We start from the raw sequence: 16,854 nt of genomic DNA, 5'->3' as shown, positions 1-16,854 counted from the left end.
CTTGTCTCTTCATCGTCATCCCCTCCGTCCTAGATGCCCTTCCTGAGTCCAGTCGTTTTTCAATGCATGTTCTTTCCCTGCAAGCGTCCTTTTTCTAGCGTCATTTGCGATTGATCATCGTCCCGCACGAGAGGATACGCTGTACATTGTGCCTTGGCTGCGAGCGCGACTTCTTCGTCATCTGTTCTGCGCGGTCTTTCCCCAGCGGTGGTCTCCATGTTGGACGCGAGCAGAACTCGCCTATTCTGGACGTACAGGGCTCGGAACGCACGGACAGTCCGAGACAATGTGCAAACTCGGCAGCCAATATATTGAGGGCACTTGGCATGCGAACAGAAAGCTCTTAGAGTGACTGGGTGTAGTTTGCGGGAAAGATGCCTATCCTGCTTGCGGAGAGACCGGCTTCGACTCTCCCCTGCCACCAATCGTCTCTGCTGTCCGTCTTTTTCGTAACTGCGATGACTTGACCCTTGTTAAAGCCGAGGTCGCCTTCCTCTTGTGCATCGAAGTCGAACAGGGCTACGACTCTCTCGATGACCGGAACGCCTGCGTTGGACGTTGCGAGCGAAAAGGACTCGCGCCTCTGTACCTCTGCATACGGTTCGGAGTCAATGAGCGATGCGGTCTGGTCGTCTCCTCCATCCTCAGCGATGGTTGGTGTCTTTTTACGACCAAAAGCACTGCTTCCAGGACTTGGTGTGCGGAACTTGCCAAAACGGGATCCAGTCTTACCTGCAGGTGGTGCCGTGCTCGACCCTGCAGCGTCCCAGGGCGATTTGGTGCGTCCGTTGCCGTTGCCGTTGCCGGTGCCATTTGCATAGCCTGAACCAGCGCTGGTACCTGTGTGGCGCGGCTCGAGATCGTCGAACGGGTCGCGAGCCTGCGCCTCTCCGAACAAGTCGTCCGCATCATCGGCCGTGCTGAACTGACTCCAGCCCACCGGCGTATTCGAGCTCCCGCGTCCACCGATTCCGACACTGCCACTGCGTGCGCGCGCGTCGGAACCAGCCGATTCGGAAACTCCAGACGTGCTGTAACTCCTGGCGTGCGACGGACTGTACGGCGACCCGCGCCTTGCCGCATCACCGCCACCCTGCAGCTCGCGGTCGAGTGCATCCATTCCGTCCGGATCGCGCCTTTCCCACGCAGTGCTGTTCTTGCTTTGGCCCGGGATATCGTTCCAATCGGGCGGCGGTGTAGGCCCGGAGCGGTCGAGTCGCTTCTTGCCGCCGAGACTAGAGAAGCTGAGATTGCTTGCAATGCTGCTGGAGCGCTGCCTGATGCCTGGACGCTTCTTCTGCGATGCCGCCGACCCTACCCGCGCGGGCGTATTGCTGAGCGACGACGACGGCGACCCAAACGCATAGGGTCGCGCATCGTACTCGTCGCGAGCACGCCTATCGCGCTCAGCCGCTTCGAATGACGATCTCCCCGCATCGGCCCCGTTGCCCTTACGGTCACCCAGGTCGAATCCGTCGAATCGGTCAGGAAGATCGTCGAGCCCCGACTCACGCTTTGACAGCGGCGACTTGGTGCGCACGGTGGCGTCGAGCTCGCGGCTGTCGACCGAGTCGAAGCTGGACCGGCGCCCGCCACTGCGTCCAAGGCCGCGGTTGTCAAAGCTGCTGGTGTCGTCGTAGTTGAAGTATTCGCCGTCGAGGTCCTTGCTCGGCGTATTGGCGAGGGTGAAGCGATCGATCGTCTGGATCAGTCCCGTCGCCCAGCGCGGTGGCTCTACCGAGCCAGACAGGATCTGCTTTGCATTCTTGCCATAGCTGCCGTATGCCCTGGCATTGGCATCTTCGCGATCGACGAGCACAGTGCCCTCGACCGAGATGCCGCCGTAGAAGCCCTTGGACTTGGAGTAGGAAAACATGGCTGCGACGCGGCCCTTGGTGTTTACACTGCCGCTCGCTTCAGCGGATCTTCCAAGCGGGCCGATTGCCACGGAGAGGTTTCCGCCGAGCTGCAGCGAGCCGGTGGCCATAAAGGAGCGCACGGCGGAGCGCGAGTTGAGCACGATGAGAAAGTCGGTGACTTCAGCGCCGACATTGAAGCCGCCTCCGAGACCGCCGATGCCGATAGCGGCAGGTGCGGACCAGCGACCATCTTCGGTGCGCGCAATGACCACGCCGGAGCCTGCGCGCGCCGAGAGGAGGAAGCCGATGCGGAAGACGGAAAAGATGGCGAATCCCTTGGCGCGCTGCAGCACGCTGAGCGGGATGATCTTGTCGAGGCCGTTGACGGGGTCGACAAAGTCGTTCAGGATCTTAGTCGCCTTGCGACATTCCTGCTCGAGATGGACGGGGATCGGATTGCCCATGATGGCAACGAGCAGGCCAACAAGCGCCTCGAGGAATAGGTTGGGGTGCGCCGGGAATCTGTTTTCGCAAAGGTGGCGATTCGGACACGGCCAAGGAGCAAATGAGGATGAAGCTAGGATGCGATTGGCGCTGTGGGGTGGATGCAGGGTTTAGGATGAGGCGAGACGAGACGAGAGGGTGTGCGCGGCAAAGGTGAGTACGAGGGTCGAGTTGAGGCCAGAGGTGAGGCGAGCCGAGTGGCTGTGGAGGCAGGAGCGTCGTCTTCCGGGCCGGCGTTGGCCATCCGAGCTGTGCCCAGCAAAGTGGAGCTGCAGCGGCCGCTCGCACTGTTCAGCAGCGCCTGTTCCGCACAGACACTCAACGGCATCACACGCGCATCAAATTTCGGAGAAATAAGCGCCATCGCAGCGTCGAAAGCTCCACACAGCAACGGGGGCGAGAGAGAGAGAGAGTAAGCGCGCGCTCGGCAGCGGCCCGACTGAGCCCCACACTGGCAACGACTGCCACTACTCTCAAACTCAGCATCACAGTTCATCAGTGGAGATGGGCGGTGCCCCGCAGCTGCAGCCCCTCACAACGTCTTGTGTTCTGCTTCACCCGCAACAGGGGTCGAGATGTCCGCTTTCGAGTGGGACCTTCATTGCTACGTCTCAGAAGCGCGGTGCTGAACAGCGTCCGGATCAGTGTGCGCATCGGCGCGATACTCGGTGTTGCCGATCGAGTCTTGGACGCTTGGCTGAAACTGGCCGCCGCTACTGTCTCGCTGCTGCTGAGTCGAAGAGAAGCCCTGGCCGGTCTGGTTCTCTTTGGCGAACTGGTCCCCACCGGAGGCTGACAGCCCATAGCCGCCCTGGTCGATCGTCTCGCCCGTCTCGACCTGCTGGCTCGCAAAGTTGCTGTCGGACGCCAGCCGATCATCGCCCACCGACAGAGGCTGGGTGCCCGTCGAGTCTGCACACGCGATCGCCAAGTATCAGCGACCGATCCTGCAAACGATTCCTTCGCTTGCGTTCAACAACTCACTGCTGCTGCTAGTCTTTTCGAAGTCGGTCATGGTGTTGGCAATGGTGGTATGAGGACTCGAAGTTCCAGCGACCAGCAGGTGCAGAGCAATACGCCACATCAATCTACGAGGCTGCCCGTGCGGCGTCCGCAGAATACGTCATGCTCCGCGCTGCACTGCCAGTCGCCTCCGCTTGACCGAAGGCTCACTCAGCTTGGAAAAGCCGCTCACCGCACAATGCACGACTGCAGCACCCTGCAGAAAGGACTCATCGGAAAAAGCGACACCGAAAATCACCAAAAAATCAAGATCCTGGTCTCTTCCTCCCGCACCACCTACAGCGGTACGAGACAGCACAGACATCGATTCGAGCCACTGCGGCATGGTATTACTGCGACTTGGATCGACTCGTGAAGCGTGCACGGAGGCTATCGAACGACGGCCGCTTGGGAAAACGCACGGCACTTTTGCCTGAGGGTGCTGGCCCGTCGGATTTCGACGCCACCGGCTCGGACTGTCCGGGCTGGATGCTTTTGAAAGGGTCTCGAAATGTGACTTTGGCCTTGCCTGGTGAGGCTGGTTGCGACTTGATCGACGGTGACGGCGGGTCGACGGGGACGACCTCGATGTAGGTGACGACTCCCTCTTCGTCAACCTCGGTGGCGGCCTTGTCCTCGTCGTCGGCCTCGAGCACCGTGTCCATGCCAACGGAAGTGTTCTTGCGGCCCCTCGCCAAAGCAGCCCGTTCAAGCGCGCGGTCTCGCTCCTCGTACTCGCCCTCCTGGGGTGTAGCCTCGACGAGCTTGATCTGCGGCACCTCGGTCTTGAGCGAACCCTGCCGTGATTCTGGCAGGGCGATGGTAAGCTTGGGTAGATGGTTGGGCGACGCCTTCTTGGCCGGAGCCATCTCGTCAGATGTGGACTCGAGTGTGCTGGCGCGGCTCGAGGCCGAGTCGCTGCGATGGCGCGAGTCTCGGTCGTCATCCGATACCTGCGAACTGCCCGCCTCGGACGGAGCGCGGGTCGGCGACGTCGGCTCTTCCGAAAGCTCGTCCGGGAGGACTTGGCGCAGCAGATGAATCGAGCGTTCGAACGGAGTGAGCTGCGCCATGCCGAGGTCTTCAATGATTTGATCCACCACCTCGTCATTGTCGACCAGAGCATCGATCGACGATGTAGGCGACGTGGACGCGCTAGCATGGGCAGCATCGGCGCCTCCTGCGCGCGAGACGCTGGAACGATCGCGTCGGATGCGGATCCAGCATCGGATCACGTCGGCCAGCACGCGCAGGCTCGTGCTCATGGCTCCCTCGGGCGGTCTGCGAATGGCGCCCGTCTCCTTGTCGCTGTACAGTGTCTCGTAGCACACCCCTTTCGCTCCTGGCGAAGACATGTTGAACGGCCACGCAAAGAGCGTGTCGGTGGGCGTGTACAGCAAGGTGACAGTCAGCCTGTTTCCCGACGCCGACGAAGAGGCCGAGTAGGTCGAAGAGCTACTGGACGGGGCCCGGGCGATGCCAGCGACGGACCACTGGTGCGGCTGATATTCTGCATAGCTGACGGAGGACATTGTTGGCCGTGGGCTGAGTGGAGGCGATGACGAGCTCGGCGAGGTAGGTTCTGAAGACGACTTTTTAAGGATGCTCCGTGGCACCTGCACGGGCGTCTGCGAGTGGCGCCGGCGTGGCGAGGAAGAGAGCGCGAAGACGTGCGTCGAATGTTGCTCCAGCATGGCTGTAGGAGAACACAACAGCCCACTGTAATGAGCTGCACAAACCCACGGTGTGGTGCCTGAGGTCTCGTGAGCTCGAAAGCGGGACACGCCACGGCGCAATGGAGGTCCAGCCGACTGGACAGGTGGGAGCGGTGGGCCCTGATAAGCGAGAGAGATCGGTGCGCCACAAGTGGGTAAGGTCGAGATGAAGTTGTCGCAGAGTGCTCGGCATGCACGTTGCTGTAGGCAAGGGACGAGGGTCGGTAAATTTGCGATGGCTGGCAGACAAGCTGGTGGCGAATGGTGGAGTGAATGATGACGAGAAGAGCAACGAGAAGTGAAAGACGAGAATGACGGGGGGACGAGGGAGGCCGGTCAACACCACCACACAGCATCATCTTATGGGAAGGCCATCGAGCACTATCAACACGCTTGCAAGCGAGGCTGAGCACAGGCCTGGTCTGTCAGGGGCACTCGACAGGCGGCTACAGCTGCCTACGCCGTGGTGAAGCACGAGGTGGGATTTGGGTTCAGCCGCACAAGGACCGACGCCCGACAGCCATCACGCGTACAGCTCCGACCTTCTGCATCGGTCAGCGCGCCCAAGTCGACGCTCCATTGCGGCGCTCTCATTCTCGCAGCCCTCCTTTGTTTCGTTGTTTCGCGCACGACGCTGCCGACGGGACGATTGACTCACGCCCTGACGATCTATTGCCACGAAGCCTGCTAGCAAGAAAGGCTAGGCTGCTAGCTTCGTATGCCTGGGAACCTGCGGCTGGGATCACGAGCTCTCTGCACTCTGCACCAAAATAGGCTGAGTCCGAAGGGGGGCGAAGATGCGGCTGTGCGAGAGTGCTACGTCCGCTTGACCGGGCTGAAAGGCGGGAGGACTGCATGCATGCCCGACCACGAGGCTCCTCAAACGCAACAGCATGAGAGCGTGTGCAAGCCGGCAATCAAATCACCGTGCGGTCCTCGTGCTGACGCTGACACCTTCGGCCGTCCGCGTCGGCGAGTTGGAGCTCTTGCTTTTTCGAATCTGCGATTTTTGCGACTCCGACGAGAAAAGCGATCCGCACGTTTCCAAGCCCCCTGCCAGTTTTTCTTTTTTTGAGTCGCCGCAAACTTCCCTTTCATTTCGACAAGGGGTCCCGGCGCTTTGTTGACTGCGCGCTCTCCATGAACTGGGCCAGACAGATCGATTCGGGAGGCGTGGTCAGGCCACGACAGTACAAGCTGGTGTGACAGCCACCAAGATCAGCGCATGGTAGCGAAGGGGCTAACCGAAGCAAGCGCTGCACGTCCCAGCTCCTGGACATTGTCGGGAGGCCACGCAGGAACGTCACGTCTCGCTTGCGTCTTTTCCGCAGACGAGACTGCAGCGAGGAGGGGCAGAGGAGATTGGCACTCGGCGAATTGTTCAGCTGCTGCACACAATGTGTTCAACTCAGCCAAGAGTTCGCTTCGTCCCCTTTCTCCGAGCCGTCTTCCCGTCCGTCTTGTGGAATGCAAACTTTGCGACGCTGCCCTCTATGCAGCCTGCAGCGCGCATCGCATTGCGAGGGGATCAAAGGGCATGCAGAGCCGCAGACTACGATATGCGATCAAGGCAGGCCATTCATGAAAGATCGAAGCAGACATGAGGCCGACACTATCGCGTGCTTGCAAGGGCAGGTCGTGCCCTCAACCCTGTCGCTGTGGCGCTAATCAAGGGCCAGTCTCACTTGCAAGACGGGGCTTGCGAGTGAAAGGCCTCAAAGTTGCCGCGTCGTCTCGGATGCAGTACCAAACGCACAAGGACGGCAGTCGATGGACCCTGCTGGTGCTGAAATTTGTCTCGCTTACGGCGGCAGCTAGCTAGGTGCGGCTCGCCTCTGGGACGCGAAGCCGTCTAGTATCGCACGTCACCCGGCTCGCTCTTCCGAAACGCGGCGGCTAGCGTGCGTGTACTCGCCGTTCGCGACTGAGCTCGTGGTGATCATCCTCTCTTTCAACGTACAAAGTTGTATCCTCGACACCTGTGACTGGACTGGCCGTCGATGCTCGTGGCTCAGCCTGTCTCGATCCAATCACAACTGCTGCACAGAGCCTAATCGTATTCGCGGCCGAGGCTTTGGTCTTAACAGGTCGAGGAAATCCGCGTTGGCAGAGATGCGCATTTTCGGCCGGTTGTGGGACGCGGCAGCGACGCGGCAGGATTGGTGTCTGACGCGTTAATGAGTCTGTACGCGACTCGGACGCGTTCGCGTAAATTGCTTCTCGCGCTTCGCGGAAAGTTGCGCAGTGCGGAAGTGAGGCGAGAGAAGAGACGCGCGCGCCAGTGTTGGTTGAGTGGGTGTTTTTCTCGCTCTTCTGCCTGAGCTCGATGCGCTTTGACTGCGCCCGACCGACTTTGTCCAAATCGAGGAGTCGAGCGCGAGGGAAGTAAAGGCGGACGGATGCGCTTGTGCTTCACAGCTGCGCTTCCTTGCTGCTTGCACTCCACTCACCACCTCTCTCGTACTCATCGGGAGCTTCCATCGCCCATCATCCTCGAGCATCATCTCCTTCGTTTCCTCAACCCTCATACGCCGTAGAACAGCGACTTCCTCGTCAGCACCGATACCGCGGCGCCACAACTTCACACACACTGGGCTTAGTGCCAACTGCCCCGCCCGAGCCGCCGCCCCTTCCCCTATAACAAGGCCGCCGCAATGAGTCAGGCACTCAACGACGGCAGCAACCTCGACTTGCCCGTCTTCCAGGATGATCTGCTGCGAGACAGGCAGCGAGTCTTCTCCGAGTTTCTCTCCAAGGACGAATACCAGGATGCAGTGCGTCGCATGCTCAGAATGGATGCGCGCCGGCTCATCATCAACATCGATGACCTGCGCTCGTACAACCGAGAGTTCGCCACAGGCCTCCTGAACGAGCCCAATGAGTTCCTGCCGGCCTTCGACGCCGCTCTGCACGTCTCGGTGGAGCTGGCGCACAACGCCATCAAGGACGACATCAAGAACAAGCAGTACTACATCGGCCTGCGAGGCAGCTTCGGTGACCACCACGTCAACCCACGCACGCTGCGCAGCATCCACCTCGGCAAGATGATGAGTCTCGAGGGCATCGTCACGCGCTGCTCGCTCGTGCGCCCCAAGATCCTCAAGTCGGTCCACTACTGCGAGAACACGGCCAAATTCCACCAGCGCGAGTACCGCGATGCCACCATGTACGGCACTCTGCCCCCTTCGTCGACCGTCTACCCCACCGAGGACGAGAGCGGCAACCGCCTCACCACCGAGTACGGCCACAGTCAGTTCCGCGACCACCAGATGATCTCGATCCAGGAGATGCCCGAGCGCGCCCCACCCGGCCAGCTGCCGCGCAGCATCGACGTCGTCATGGACGACGACATGGTCGACCGCTGCAAGCCCGGCGACCGCATCCAGCTCGTCGGCATGTATCGCTCGCTCGGCAACCGCGTCGGCCAGAGCTCGTCGTCCACCTTCCGCACGCTCATGATCGGCAACAACATCAACCTGCTCTCCTCCAAGGCCGGCGGCGGCATCGCCCAGGCGCACATCACCGACACCGACATCCGCAACATTAACAAGATCGCCAAGCGCAAAAACGTCTTCAACCTGCTCTCGCAGTCGCTGGCGCCGTCGATCTACGGCCACGAGTACATCAAGAAGGCCGTGCTGCTGCTGCTGCTCGGAGGCGAGGAGAAGAACCTGCCCAACGGCACGCACATCCGTGGAGACATCAACATCCTCATGGTCGGAGACCCGTCGACGGCCAAGTCGCAGATGCTGCGCTTCGTGCTCAACACGGCGCCGCTCGCCATCGCCACCACAGGTCGAGGCTCGAGTGGCGTCGGTCTGACGGCGGCGGTGACGACGGACAAGGAGACGGGCGAGCGTCGACTCGAGGCAGGTGCCATGGTGCTCGCCGATCGCGGCGTCATCTGCATCGACGAGTTTGACAAGATGAGCGACGTCGACCGTGTGGCGATCCACGAAGTCATGGAGCAGCAGACGGTCACCATCGCCAAGGCGGGCATCCACACGAGTCTGAACGCGCGCTGTTCGGTCGTGGCGGCAGCCAACCCGATCTACGGCCAGTACGACGTGCACAAGGACCCGCACAAGAACATTGCGCTGCCGGACTCGCTGCTGTCGCGTTTCGATTTGCTGTTTGTGGTGACCGACGACGTGGACGAGCAGCGCGACCGCATGATTTCGGAGCACGTGCTGCGTATGCACCGATACCTCCAGCCCGGCCTCGAGGAGGGCACGCCGGCTGTCGACAACCTTGACCAGGCGCTCGATGTGGGCGCTCCCGAGGGCACGGATGCCGACGGCGCCGCGATGCTCGGCGACACGTCGCCATTTGAAAAGTACAACCCGCTGCTGCACTCTGGCGTGACGGGCTCGGGCCGCGGCAACGACAAGAAGGAGGTGCTGTCGATCGTTTTCATCAAGAAGTACGTGCAGTACGCCAAGTCGCGTATCCACCCCGTGCTGACCAAGGGTGCAGCCGAGTGGATCGTCAACGTCTACTCGAACCTGCGCAACGACGAGCTGTCGGGCAACCAGAAGCGCACGTCGCCGCTCACCGCGCGTACACTCGAGACGCTCATCCGTCTCGCCACGGCGCACGCCAAGAGCCGACTGAGCAGCAAGGTGGAAGAGCGCGATGCCGAGGCGGCCGAGGAGATCCTGCGTTTTGCGCTGTTCAAGGAGGTGCTGGGTGGCCGTCGTGCCGCCAACAAGCGACGCCGCACAGGCAACAGCCCGATGAGCGACGACGAGGACCAGGACGACGACGATGACGACGACAGCGGCGACGAGGCAGCGCGCACCGACCCAAATGCAGCCTACCGCGGTGGCAGCCGGGGGCGAGGTGGTCGCAGTCGCGGTGGCGGCAGGCGAGGCGGCGATCGCTACGGCGAAGACGCGCACAGCAGCGACGACGACGACGACGATGCAGGTGCGTTTGTGTCGTCGCAGCGCTCGGCACGATCCAACGGCTCGTATGCGACGCGTGCGGCAGCAGCGGGACGTGCCAAGCCCAAGCCCGCCATGGTGGGACCGGGCGGCATGGACGAAGAGATGCTCGACGAGGAAGACATGGATGCGCTCGAGGCGATGAGGTCGCTCGACGTCGAGGTGGTCATTCCTTCGCAGGCCCCACCGCCGAGTGCACCGCGGGCGGTGTCGGCACAGCGAATCGAGGCGTTCAAGGAGTCGCTCTCGGACCTGCTCTTCGCGTCCGACGGCCGACTGGCAGAGACGGATGCGATCCCGCTCGACGATCTGCTGCCCGTGATGAACGAAGGTCGCCGCACCGAAGACCTCTTCGACAGCAACGAGGCGCGACAGGTGCTCGAACAGATGCATCGCGAGAACAGCATCATGTTCAGCGAAGACATGGTGTTCAAGCTCTGATCGCTATCGCCTCCATCTATACCCTTGCACCCGCAGTCTCAGTCTACAAAGAGACTTGCTTTCCCGGTTCCCTTTTTTCTTGTCTCGTCGTGTGTTTTGCTTGAATTGGTCACCATTTGTTCCCAACGTCTGCTTGCTACTGATCTCGCCGTGCAGTGTGCCTGTGGAGGAATGAGCGTCTTTCAAGTGGGAGAGCGGGGCGAGGGTCTCCACATGAATCAACCCACGCGCGCTGTCGGGATCGGCGGAGTAGCGGCACGGGCGCTTCGGCACACGCCCACACACTGCCCGAGAGCAGCAACCGAGAGAAGTCGCGTCTCAAAGCTCACACGCTGCGAAATACGCGGGGATGCCGGGCGCATACGACCGGCGCATTGACACTCTCGCCCTCCAACACACTTTCGCGACCATCATCCGCATCGCTTGGTTCCGCATCGGCAGCCACATCTTTGAAGCACTCGCTTGCTCGACACGCCGAGTGCGAGCCGCGTGCAATGACGATGGCGCTCCCTTCCTTCCTCGGCGCAACGGCCACCTCGCAGCCCTTGCCCATGCAGCTCGACCTCGACGACCCCGAACGCGCCATCTCCCAACTCAAGGCCATCCGCAACGCCGTCATCGGCTCGCGCACCAAAAAGTCCAGCCTCGTCCATACGCGCGTCATCCAGCAGCTCGTCGAGCTGCTCCACGTCGACCTCGGCGCCACTCCTCATGCATTCGACCTCGTCAGCCTCGCGGCGACCATCGTCGCTTCGCTCGCCAACACGCCAGCACATTCCACCATGCTCCAGCTCATGCGATCCGGCACACACGACGCGCTGCTCGCCTGCCTCACCAATCTTACCCACGACTTGAACCGCTCGGGACGCCACATTCTCGACCCGGTCACTGGCTCGTTTGACACACTTCGGCTCCTCGAGTCGGTCCTGAGGGCGTTGAGATCCATCCTCCTGTCCGTCGCTGACCAGCTGTCTCCGAGTCCTCGCTGGGGAATCGGCTCCAGCTGGGGCACCAAGCCTGCGGCGGCAGGCGTAGCCATATCCAACCCAGGCGCTTATGCCGCAACCTCCAAAATTTTTGGCAAGAGCAGCCGCGACTCGCTTCCTGCATCGCCGGTCCCCATCCAGGACGTCCTCATGAACAGCGCCAGCAACGACAATCTGCGCGACAAACTCAGACACGACCAGGTGGAGTCGGAAGCTCAACAGCAGCGCGAGCTTCGCCGTCTCGCCAGAATCTTCCTGGCTCGAGTCTACGACCCTGCCAATCTTGCGTTGCTGCTCGGGCCTCTCTTCATGTGCCAACTACCGCAGGAGCAGACATCTGCAATGCGTCCACCCTCCTCAGCAACCTCACATGCAGCGTCGCCGATGAGGTCGGGCGCGAGCTCCTCCGCTACTCCCATCGACGATGGCGCCCAAGCCTCGGGTGTGGATGGTCCGCAGGCCGTCGTCGATGTCGAGCGCCTACCCATGACCGTCAAGACCAAGATCCTCAGCATCGTCGAAATGATCTGCGCAATCCTCTCCGGCACCTTGTTCATCCCGGGCTATGCACCAGACGCACCCGCCGTCAGTTCCACATCGGTTGCAGTTCAGATCTCGCAGCGTCGCGAGAGGATCCTCGACTTTAGCGCCGTCGAAAGCCCCTTTGCTCCCGATTTCAAGCTCGGACAAGGAGCCCGGGGTCGCAGCGAAGCAGTCCCCGCGAGCCATTCTTCCTCGCAGCTGCAAGCCGAGGTCATCCGCAAAGGCTCGCGCTCTCGATCGCGCATGAAGGATGTCGAGCACGCAGGCACCTTCGACACGCCACCCCTGCCGCCGTGGACCGAGGACGAAGTCGAGCAGCTCCGCGCACCCTCCGATCTCGCCTCAACTGGCCCACCCACCCTTCTCACGGTCCTGCTCGCCGCTGCTGAATCTGGCTTCGTGAAAGCACAAGAGGCTGCCCTGCACTGCCTGGTGGAGCTGACGCGCGATGAGCCCGAGGCTTCTGCGCGTCTATTCAAGTGCCTTTCGCCATCCGGCCTGCTCCCGACGTCGGTGCTGCTCAACTTCCGCCACACGAGCAGCGCTAACGTCCGGCTCGCCGCCTTTTGCTGCCTCGCCAACATCATCAAGGTCCACCCCTTCAGCGCCAAGACCAACCAGTGCGTGCTGGAGGTGCTGATGGAACTGCTCGACCGCTCGCCTTCGGCCGCGCCAGCCGCTACCACCAGTGCGTCCGCATCCCAGTATCAAGGCTCCAGCCACGTCGAGATCCAGATCCAGGCTGCTTTCGCCATTGCCCGCCTGGTGGCTGACAATGTCACGCTGCAGAACCTCGCGACCGAGAGTTACGACGCGCTGTCGAAGCTCGCGCTCTTGCTCGACCACGCGTGCACGCGCAGCCAGCCGTCTGGCCCTGCAGCCAAGATGGATCGCTCGAACACGGCGGCGGCCGCGATCCTGGGCAGCATTGCGGGGACCAAGCCGAGGGCGGACAACACAATCGGTGTAGCGCCGCCGACGGTGGATGAGTCGGCGATCCGACTGCGCGAGGCGTGCCTCACGGCGCTGGCCGCACTCACTTTCCAGCACGACGAGCCGCGGCGCAAGCTGATCGACTCGGTGCAGCCGCCCGTGCTGGCCATGGTGGTGTCGAGCATCAGCTTCCCGGCGCTCGGTGTGCGTGTGTCGGCGTGCCGCCTGACGCGCGCGCTCTCGCGCAGCCTCTCGATCCTGCGCACATCGATCGTCGATGCAGGTGTGGCGCCCAAGCTTGTTGCGCTGCTGCGGGATGCGGACGAGGAAGAGGTGGTGCGCGTCGAGGCGACGGCAGCGATCTGCAACCTGGTGCTCGACTTTAGCCCCATGAAGAAGCTCATCCAGGAGCTCGGGGGTGTGGACAGCCTGGTCGAACTGGCGCATGGTGGGTCGCGGCCTCGCGCAGACGAGGGTGAGGATCAGTACTACGCGCTGTCGGCTGCAGCCACGATGCACACGAGCAGTGTGCCGGGTGCGGGCAAGGAGCATGCGGTTCGCGCTGTGCGTGCCGGGCTATCTGGTTCGCAGCAGCTAAGGCTGCACGCACTGTGGGCGCTCAAGAATCTGCTGTCGCACTCGGACACGGCGCTCAAGGTGGACGTGATGGAAAAGCTCGACTTCAAGTTTGTGGCCGCGTTGTGCGAGGACGCCGAGGTGGAGATGGTGTTCAAGGAGCAGGCGCTCAACATCCTGCGCAACGCCGCGGCGTCCAAGGAGTCCGACGTGACTTTCATGGTGGATGGCATGGGCGGCGGCGCACGTCTCATGGCGACGCTCGAAAAGTGCATCTGGGAAGGCCGCAGTGCGGGCGAGCCCGGCGCTGCCGTGATCGAACAGGCCGCCTTCGTGCTCGTCAACGTAGCCACGGGAACCGAACAGCACAGGAAGCTGCTGCTGAGAAGACCCAACATCATGGACGCACTGGCGTTCTTCTGCAACCATCCGTGGAAGGATATTCGCGTCGCAGCCGCGAGGTGCATCGGCAATCTGCTCTCCAGGCCCAAGTCGAGCGCGGAGCCGCCGACGCAGCTCGAGGCCGACGCGGCGTATCCCGACCTGCACTCCGAGGCAAAAGCAAGACTGACTACGTTCGGGCTCGATGTCAAAGTCGCCGAACTAGCTCAGTCGGACGCAGAGCTCGACGTGCGCGAGCGCGCAAAGTCGGCGCTCAACAAGTTGAATGCCGACGCCAAGACATGATCGAAAGATCAGCAGCTCAATGAGTTTCTTGTGCAATGGCAACCGCGAGTCTGCTTTCTTTGAACAGTGCCAAACGTGTGCGCACGTGTACGGCTTCCACAGACAGAGCAGACAGAGGCAGAACACGATTCTCGGGACGGTGGATACAAGGCTGCGTTAAGTATGAGGGGAAGATGTGGGTGCGAAATTTACTTCTTGTCCTTTGCGTCCTCCTTTGGCTTGGGCGGGGTCAACTTGAACTCGTTGGGCTTGTAGCTCTCACCCTCGCCCACCTGCTCCCAAGGGCTGTTGGCCTCGAAGTTTCTGAATGCCTGGGTGAGCTGGAGCGGTTCCGAGACGACACGCTTCTTCTCCTCGTCGTATCGGACCTCGGTGTAGCCGGTGAGCGGGAAGTCCTTCCTGAGCGGGTGACCCTCGAAGCCGTAGTCAGTGAGAATGCGGCGCAGGTCTGGGTGGCCGATGAAGAAGACGCCGAACATGTCCCAGATTTCGCGCTCGTACCAGTCTGCGGCGCGGAAGACGGCGGTGGCCGAAGGAACGGGGTGCACCTCGTCGGCGTAGGTCTTGACGCGAATGCGTGCGTTGTACTGCACAGAAAGCAGGTGGTAGACCACTTCGAAACGCTGCGAGCGCGTGGGATAGTCGGCGCCGCTGATGTCCATGCACGCACGGAACTGCGTCTGCGTGTGGTCGCGCAGGAACGTCAAGGTGGGGACCACGGCGTCTGGCGCAACGTAGAGCGTCAGCTCGTCCTTGACCACACTGAACTGCTGGATGAACTTGGGCAGGCCTGTGCGACATCAACAAAGTGGAAGAGTGTCAGCATTTCACCTTCTTTTCATGCGATTGTACCGAGCTCTGGGAAGGGTCGAGGCTTACAAGAAGTGATGTAGGAGCCAAAGTCGTGCAGCGGGCCTGCGATGTCCTTGTACTTCTCGACGGGGTTGGATCCCGCAGGCTCAGCAAAGGGGCTGGCAGGGTTGACGCGGTCACCCTTGCCATCGCCCTGGATCGTGGGACGTGCCGAAGACTGGGCGACCGACGAGGCGAAGCCGCGCAGGGCCATGGGGACGGCCGATGCGCGCACGCTCGAGGTGGCGGTCCTGGCCGAGACGGCGCGCAGTAGCGAGCTGGAGACGAGCGATCGAGCCGACATGATGTTCACCTTGCAAGAAACCGTGCCGAGGTGGTCTGTGTCGGAGAGAGTGAAGAGAGATGGTGGTGATGATGCTGTTGCGGAGAGGTGGAGAATGTCGAACTGCACACAGTGCGCCTGGGGCGGATGACAAATTGGCAGCCTCCAGCCACAGAGCACACTGGCCGGGTGCGATCGCAGAGCCAGTCTTCGCGACAAGCATCGGCTCCGAGGTTGGGACTAAAAAATCAAACATTTTGCCAGTTTATCCGGCCTAACAGCTTGCAAAAATCTCGGATCGCGGATGTGCCTCGACAGCGAGAACGTCCATGCTTGGAATCACTGGCTCTAGCTTCTCTTCGACACTCCTATACGACCCCTGCCAAATCACCCTCGCCCCTCACGCTCTCCGAACAGCTTTCATCTCAGGCTATTGCCTCTCCATCCACCTTCAGGCGCATCTCACGAGCACGACCGGCGTAGACGTGCCGACTCGACGTCTACATCCCCGAGACCATGGCGAGGACACGAGGAAGCACCTCGAACGGGTCGCAAGCTTCCGAGCCGGCCGAAGCATCTTCCTCGGCATTCACAGCACAGCCCAATGGATACGCTGAACAAACGGTGAACGCCTCGTCATCAATCCCACACCGCGATCCGTTCGCCTATCACCCTGTGGACCTCGCCCCGACCGACGCGTTGCCGTATTTCGACCGGGACCTCGAACTGCAACCTGGTCTGCGTGCAAAGGTAGACGCATTGATAGCTGCCGAGCAGTCCACCATGACTGCCGTCGACCCGAGCTCCTCGCGTCTCCCGCCCGCCTACGTCCCCTTCAGCCCACGCCCCGATCTGCGCGCCGAACTCGAGCGTGTCGGTTCGGGCCAGCCATCATCTCACATGCTCGATACGCATCGCTATACTCTCTCTGCTCCCGAAGCCGGCGCGGATGCATCGGTCGATGAATGGCAGGCTGCCGTCGACAATGCACACGCCCAGCTCGGGCACATGGACGTGCGGCTCAAGAACATCGAACTCCTGAAACGGTACGGCAGCAATGCATGGCGGCTGTCGAACTTTCAGCAGGAGCAGCAGATCCGGATGCTGTCCGAACAGGTCGAAGCGCTCAAGGCTGAAACCAACGAGGTCAACAGGCTGCGACAAAAGGAGCAGACCGACGTAGGCGCCAAGCTGAGCATGCTCGAAAAGAGGTGGACCGAGCTCATCACGCGCGGGCTCCAGCTTGAGGTCGCCAACATCACAACCAGAGGCGAGATCGAGACGCTGCAGAGCAAGAAGCGTAAGCTCGAACAGCAGCTCGCACAGCTCGATTGAACGCAAGTCTACTTCTGCTCAGCTGAATCGAGTAGAATCGGACTCGCCGTGGGTCTCGTCCCTGCCACTGGCATCACAGAATTGTACTTGTACCGCTTGCACATCAAACATGGATACCTCTACCTCATTCAGCTCTGTCCCGCATGTGATCGCTGAGCTGGTTGTTCGAGGGACGCTCGATTGAGGCCGTCG

At 61.5% G+C, this 16,854-nt stretch overlaps 5 protein-coding genes across 5 annotated transcripts; 3 read left to right on the top strand and 2 right to left on the bottom strand.

Moving 5' to 3' along the window:
* Positions 1-343: 343 nt before the first annotated feature.
* On the bottom strand, positions 344-5,059 carry PAN0_003c1734 (uncharacterized protein; the record flags this gene model as incomplete). The annotated part of the gene is made up of 5 exons (XM_014802692.1): positions 344-2,453; positions 2,525-2,664; positions 2,995-3,275; positions 3,348-3,459; positions 3,788-5,059. The coding sequence occupies 5 exons, from the start codon at positions 5,057-5,059 to the stop codon at positions 344-346; spliced, it is 3,915 nt and encodes a 1,304-aa protein (XP_014658178.1).
* Positions 5,060-7,734: 2,675 nt separating this feature from the next.
* PAN0_003d1733 (MCM-domain-containing protein) lies at positions 7,735-10,467 on the top strand (the record flags this gene model as incomplete). Its single annotated transcript, XM_014802691.1, has 1 exon — positions 7,735-10,467. The coding sequence occupies one exon, from the start codon at positions 7,735-7,737 to the stop codon at positions 10,465-10,467; it is 2,733 nt and encodes a 910-aa protein (XP_014658177.1).
* Positions 10,468-10,967: 500 nt separating this feature from the next.
* PAN0_003d1732 (armadillo repeat-containing protein) lies at positions 10,968-14,192 on the top strand (the record flags this gene model as incomplete). Its single annotated transcript, XM_014802690.1, has 1 exon — positions 10,968-14,192. The coding sequence occupies one exon, from the start codon at positions 10,968-10,970 to the stop codon at positions 14,190-14,192; it is 3,225 nt and encodes a 1,074-aa protein (XP_014658176.1).
* A 188-nt stretch (positions 14,193-14,380) lies between these two features.
* PAN0_003c1731 (f420H2 dehydrogenase) lies at positions 14,381-15,348 on the bottom strand (the record flags this gene model as incomplete). The annotated part of the gene is made up of 2 exons (XM_014802689.1): positions 14,381-14,982; positions 15,072-15,348. 2 exons carry the CDS (start codon positions 15,346-15,348, stop codon positions 14,381-14,383), a joined length of 879 nt encoding a protein of 292 aa, XP_014658175.1.
* A 495-nt stretch (positions 15,349-15,843) lies between these two features.
* On the top strand, positions 15,844-16,662 carry PAN0_003d1730 (breast carcinoma amplified sequence 2; the record flags this gene model as incomplete). Its single annotated transcript, XM_014802688.1, has 1 exon — positions 15,844-16,662. The coding sequence occupies one exon, from the start codon at positions 15,844-15,846 to the stop codon at positions 16,660-16,662; it is 819 nt and encodes a 272-aa protein (XP_014658174.1).
* Between the last annotated feature and the right edge of the window lie 192 nt (positions 16,663-16,854).

Source organism: Moesziomyces antarcticus, assembly GCF_000747765.1.
Source record: "Moesziomyces antarcticus DNA, scaffold: scaffold_v10003, strain JCM 10317, whole genome shotgun sequence".
Taxonomy (NCBI): domain Eukaryota; kingdom Fungi; phylum Basidiomycota; class Ustilaginomycetes; order Ustilaginales; family Ustilaginaceae; genus Moesziomyces; species Moesziomyces antarcticus.
This window is presented reverse-complemented; position numbering and strand designations above follow the sequence as displayed.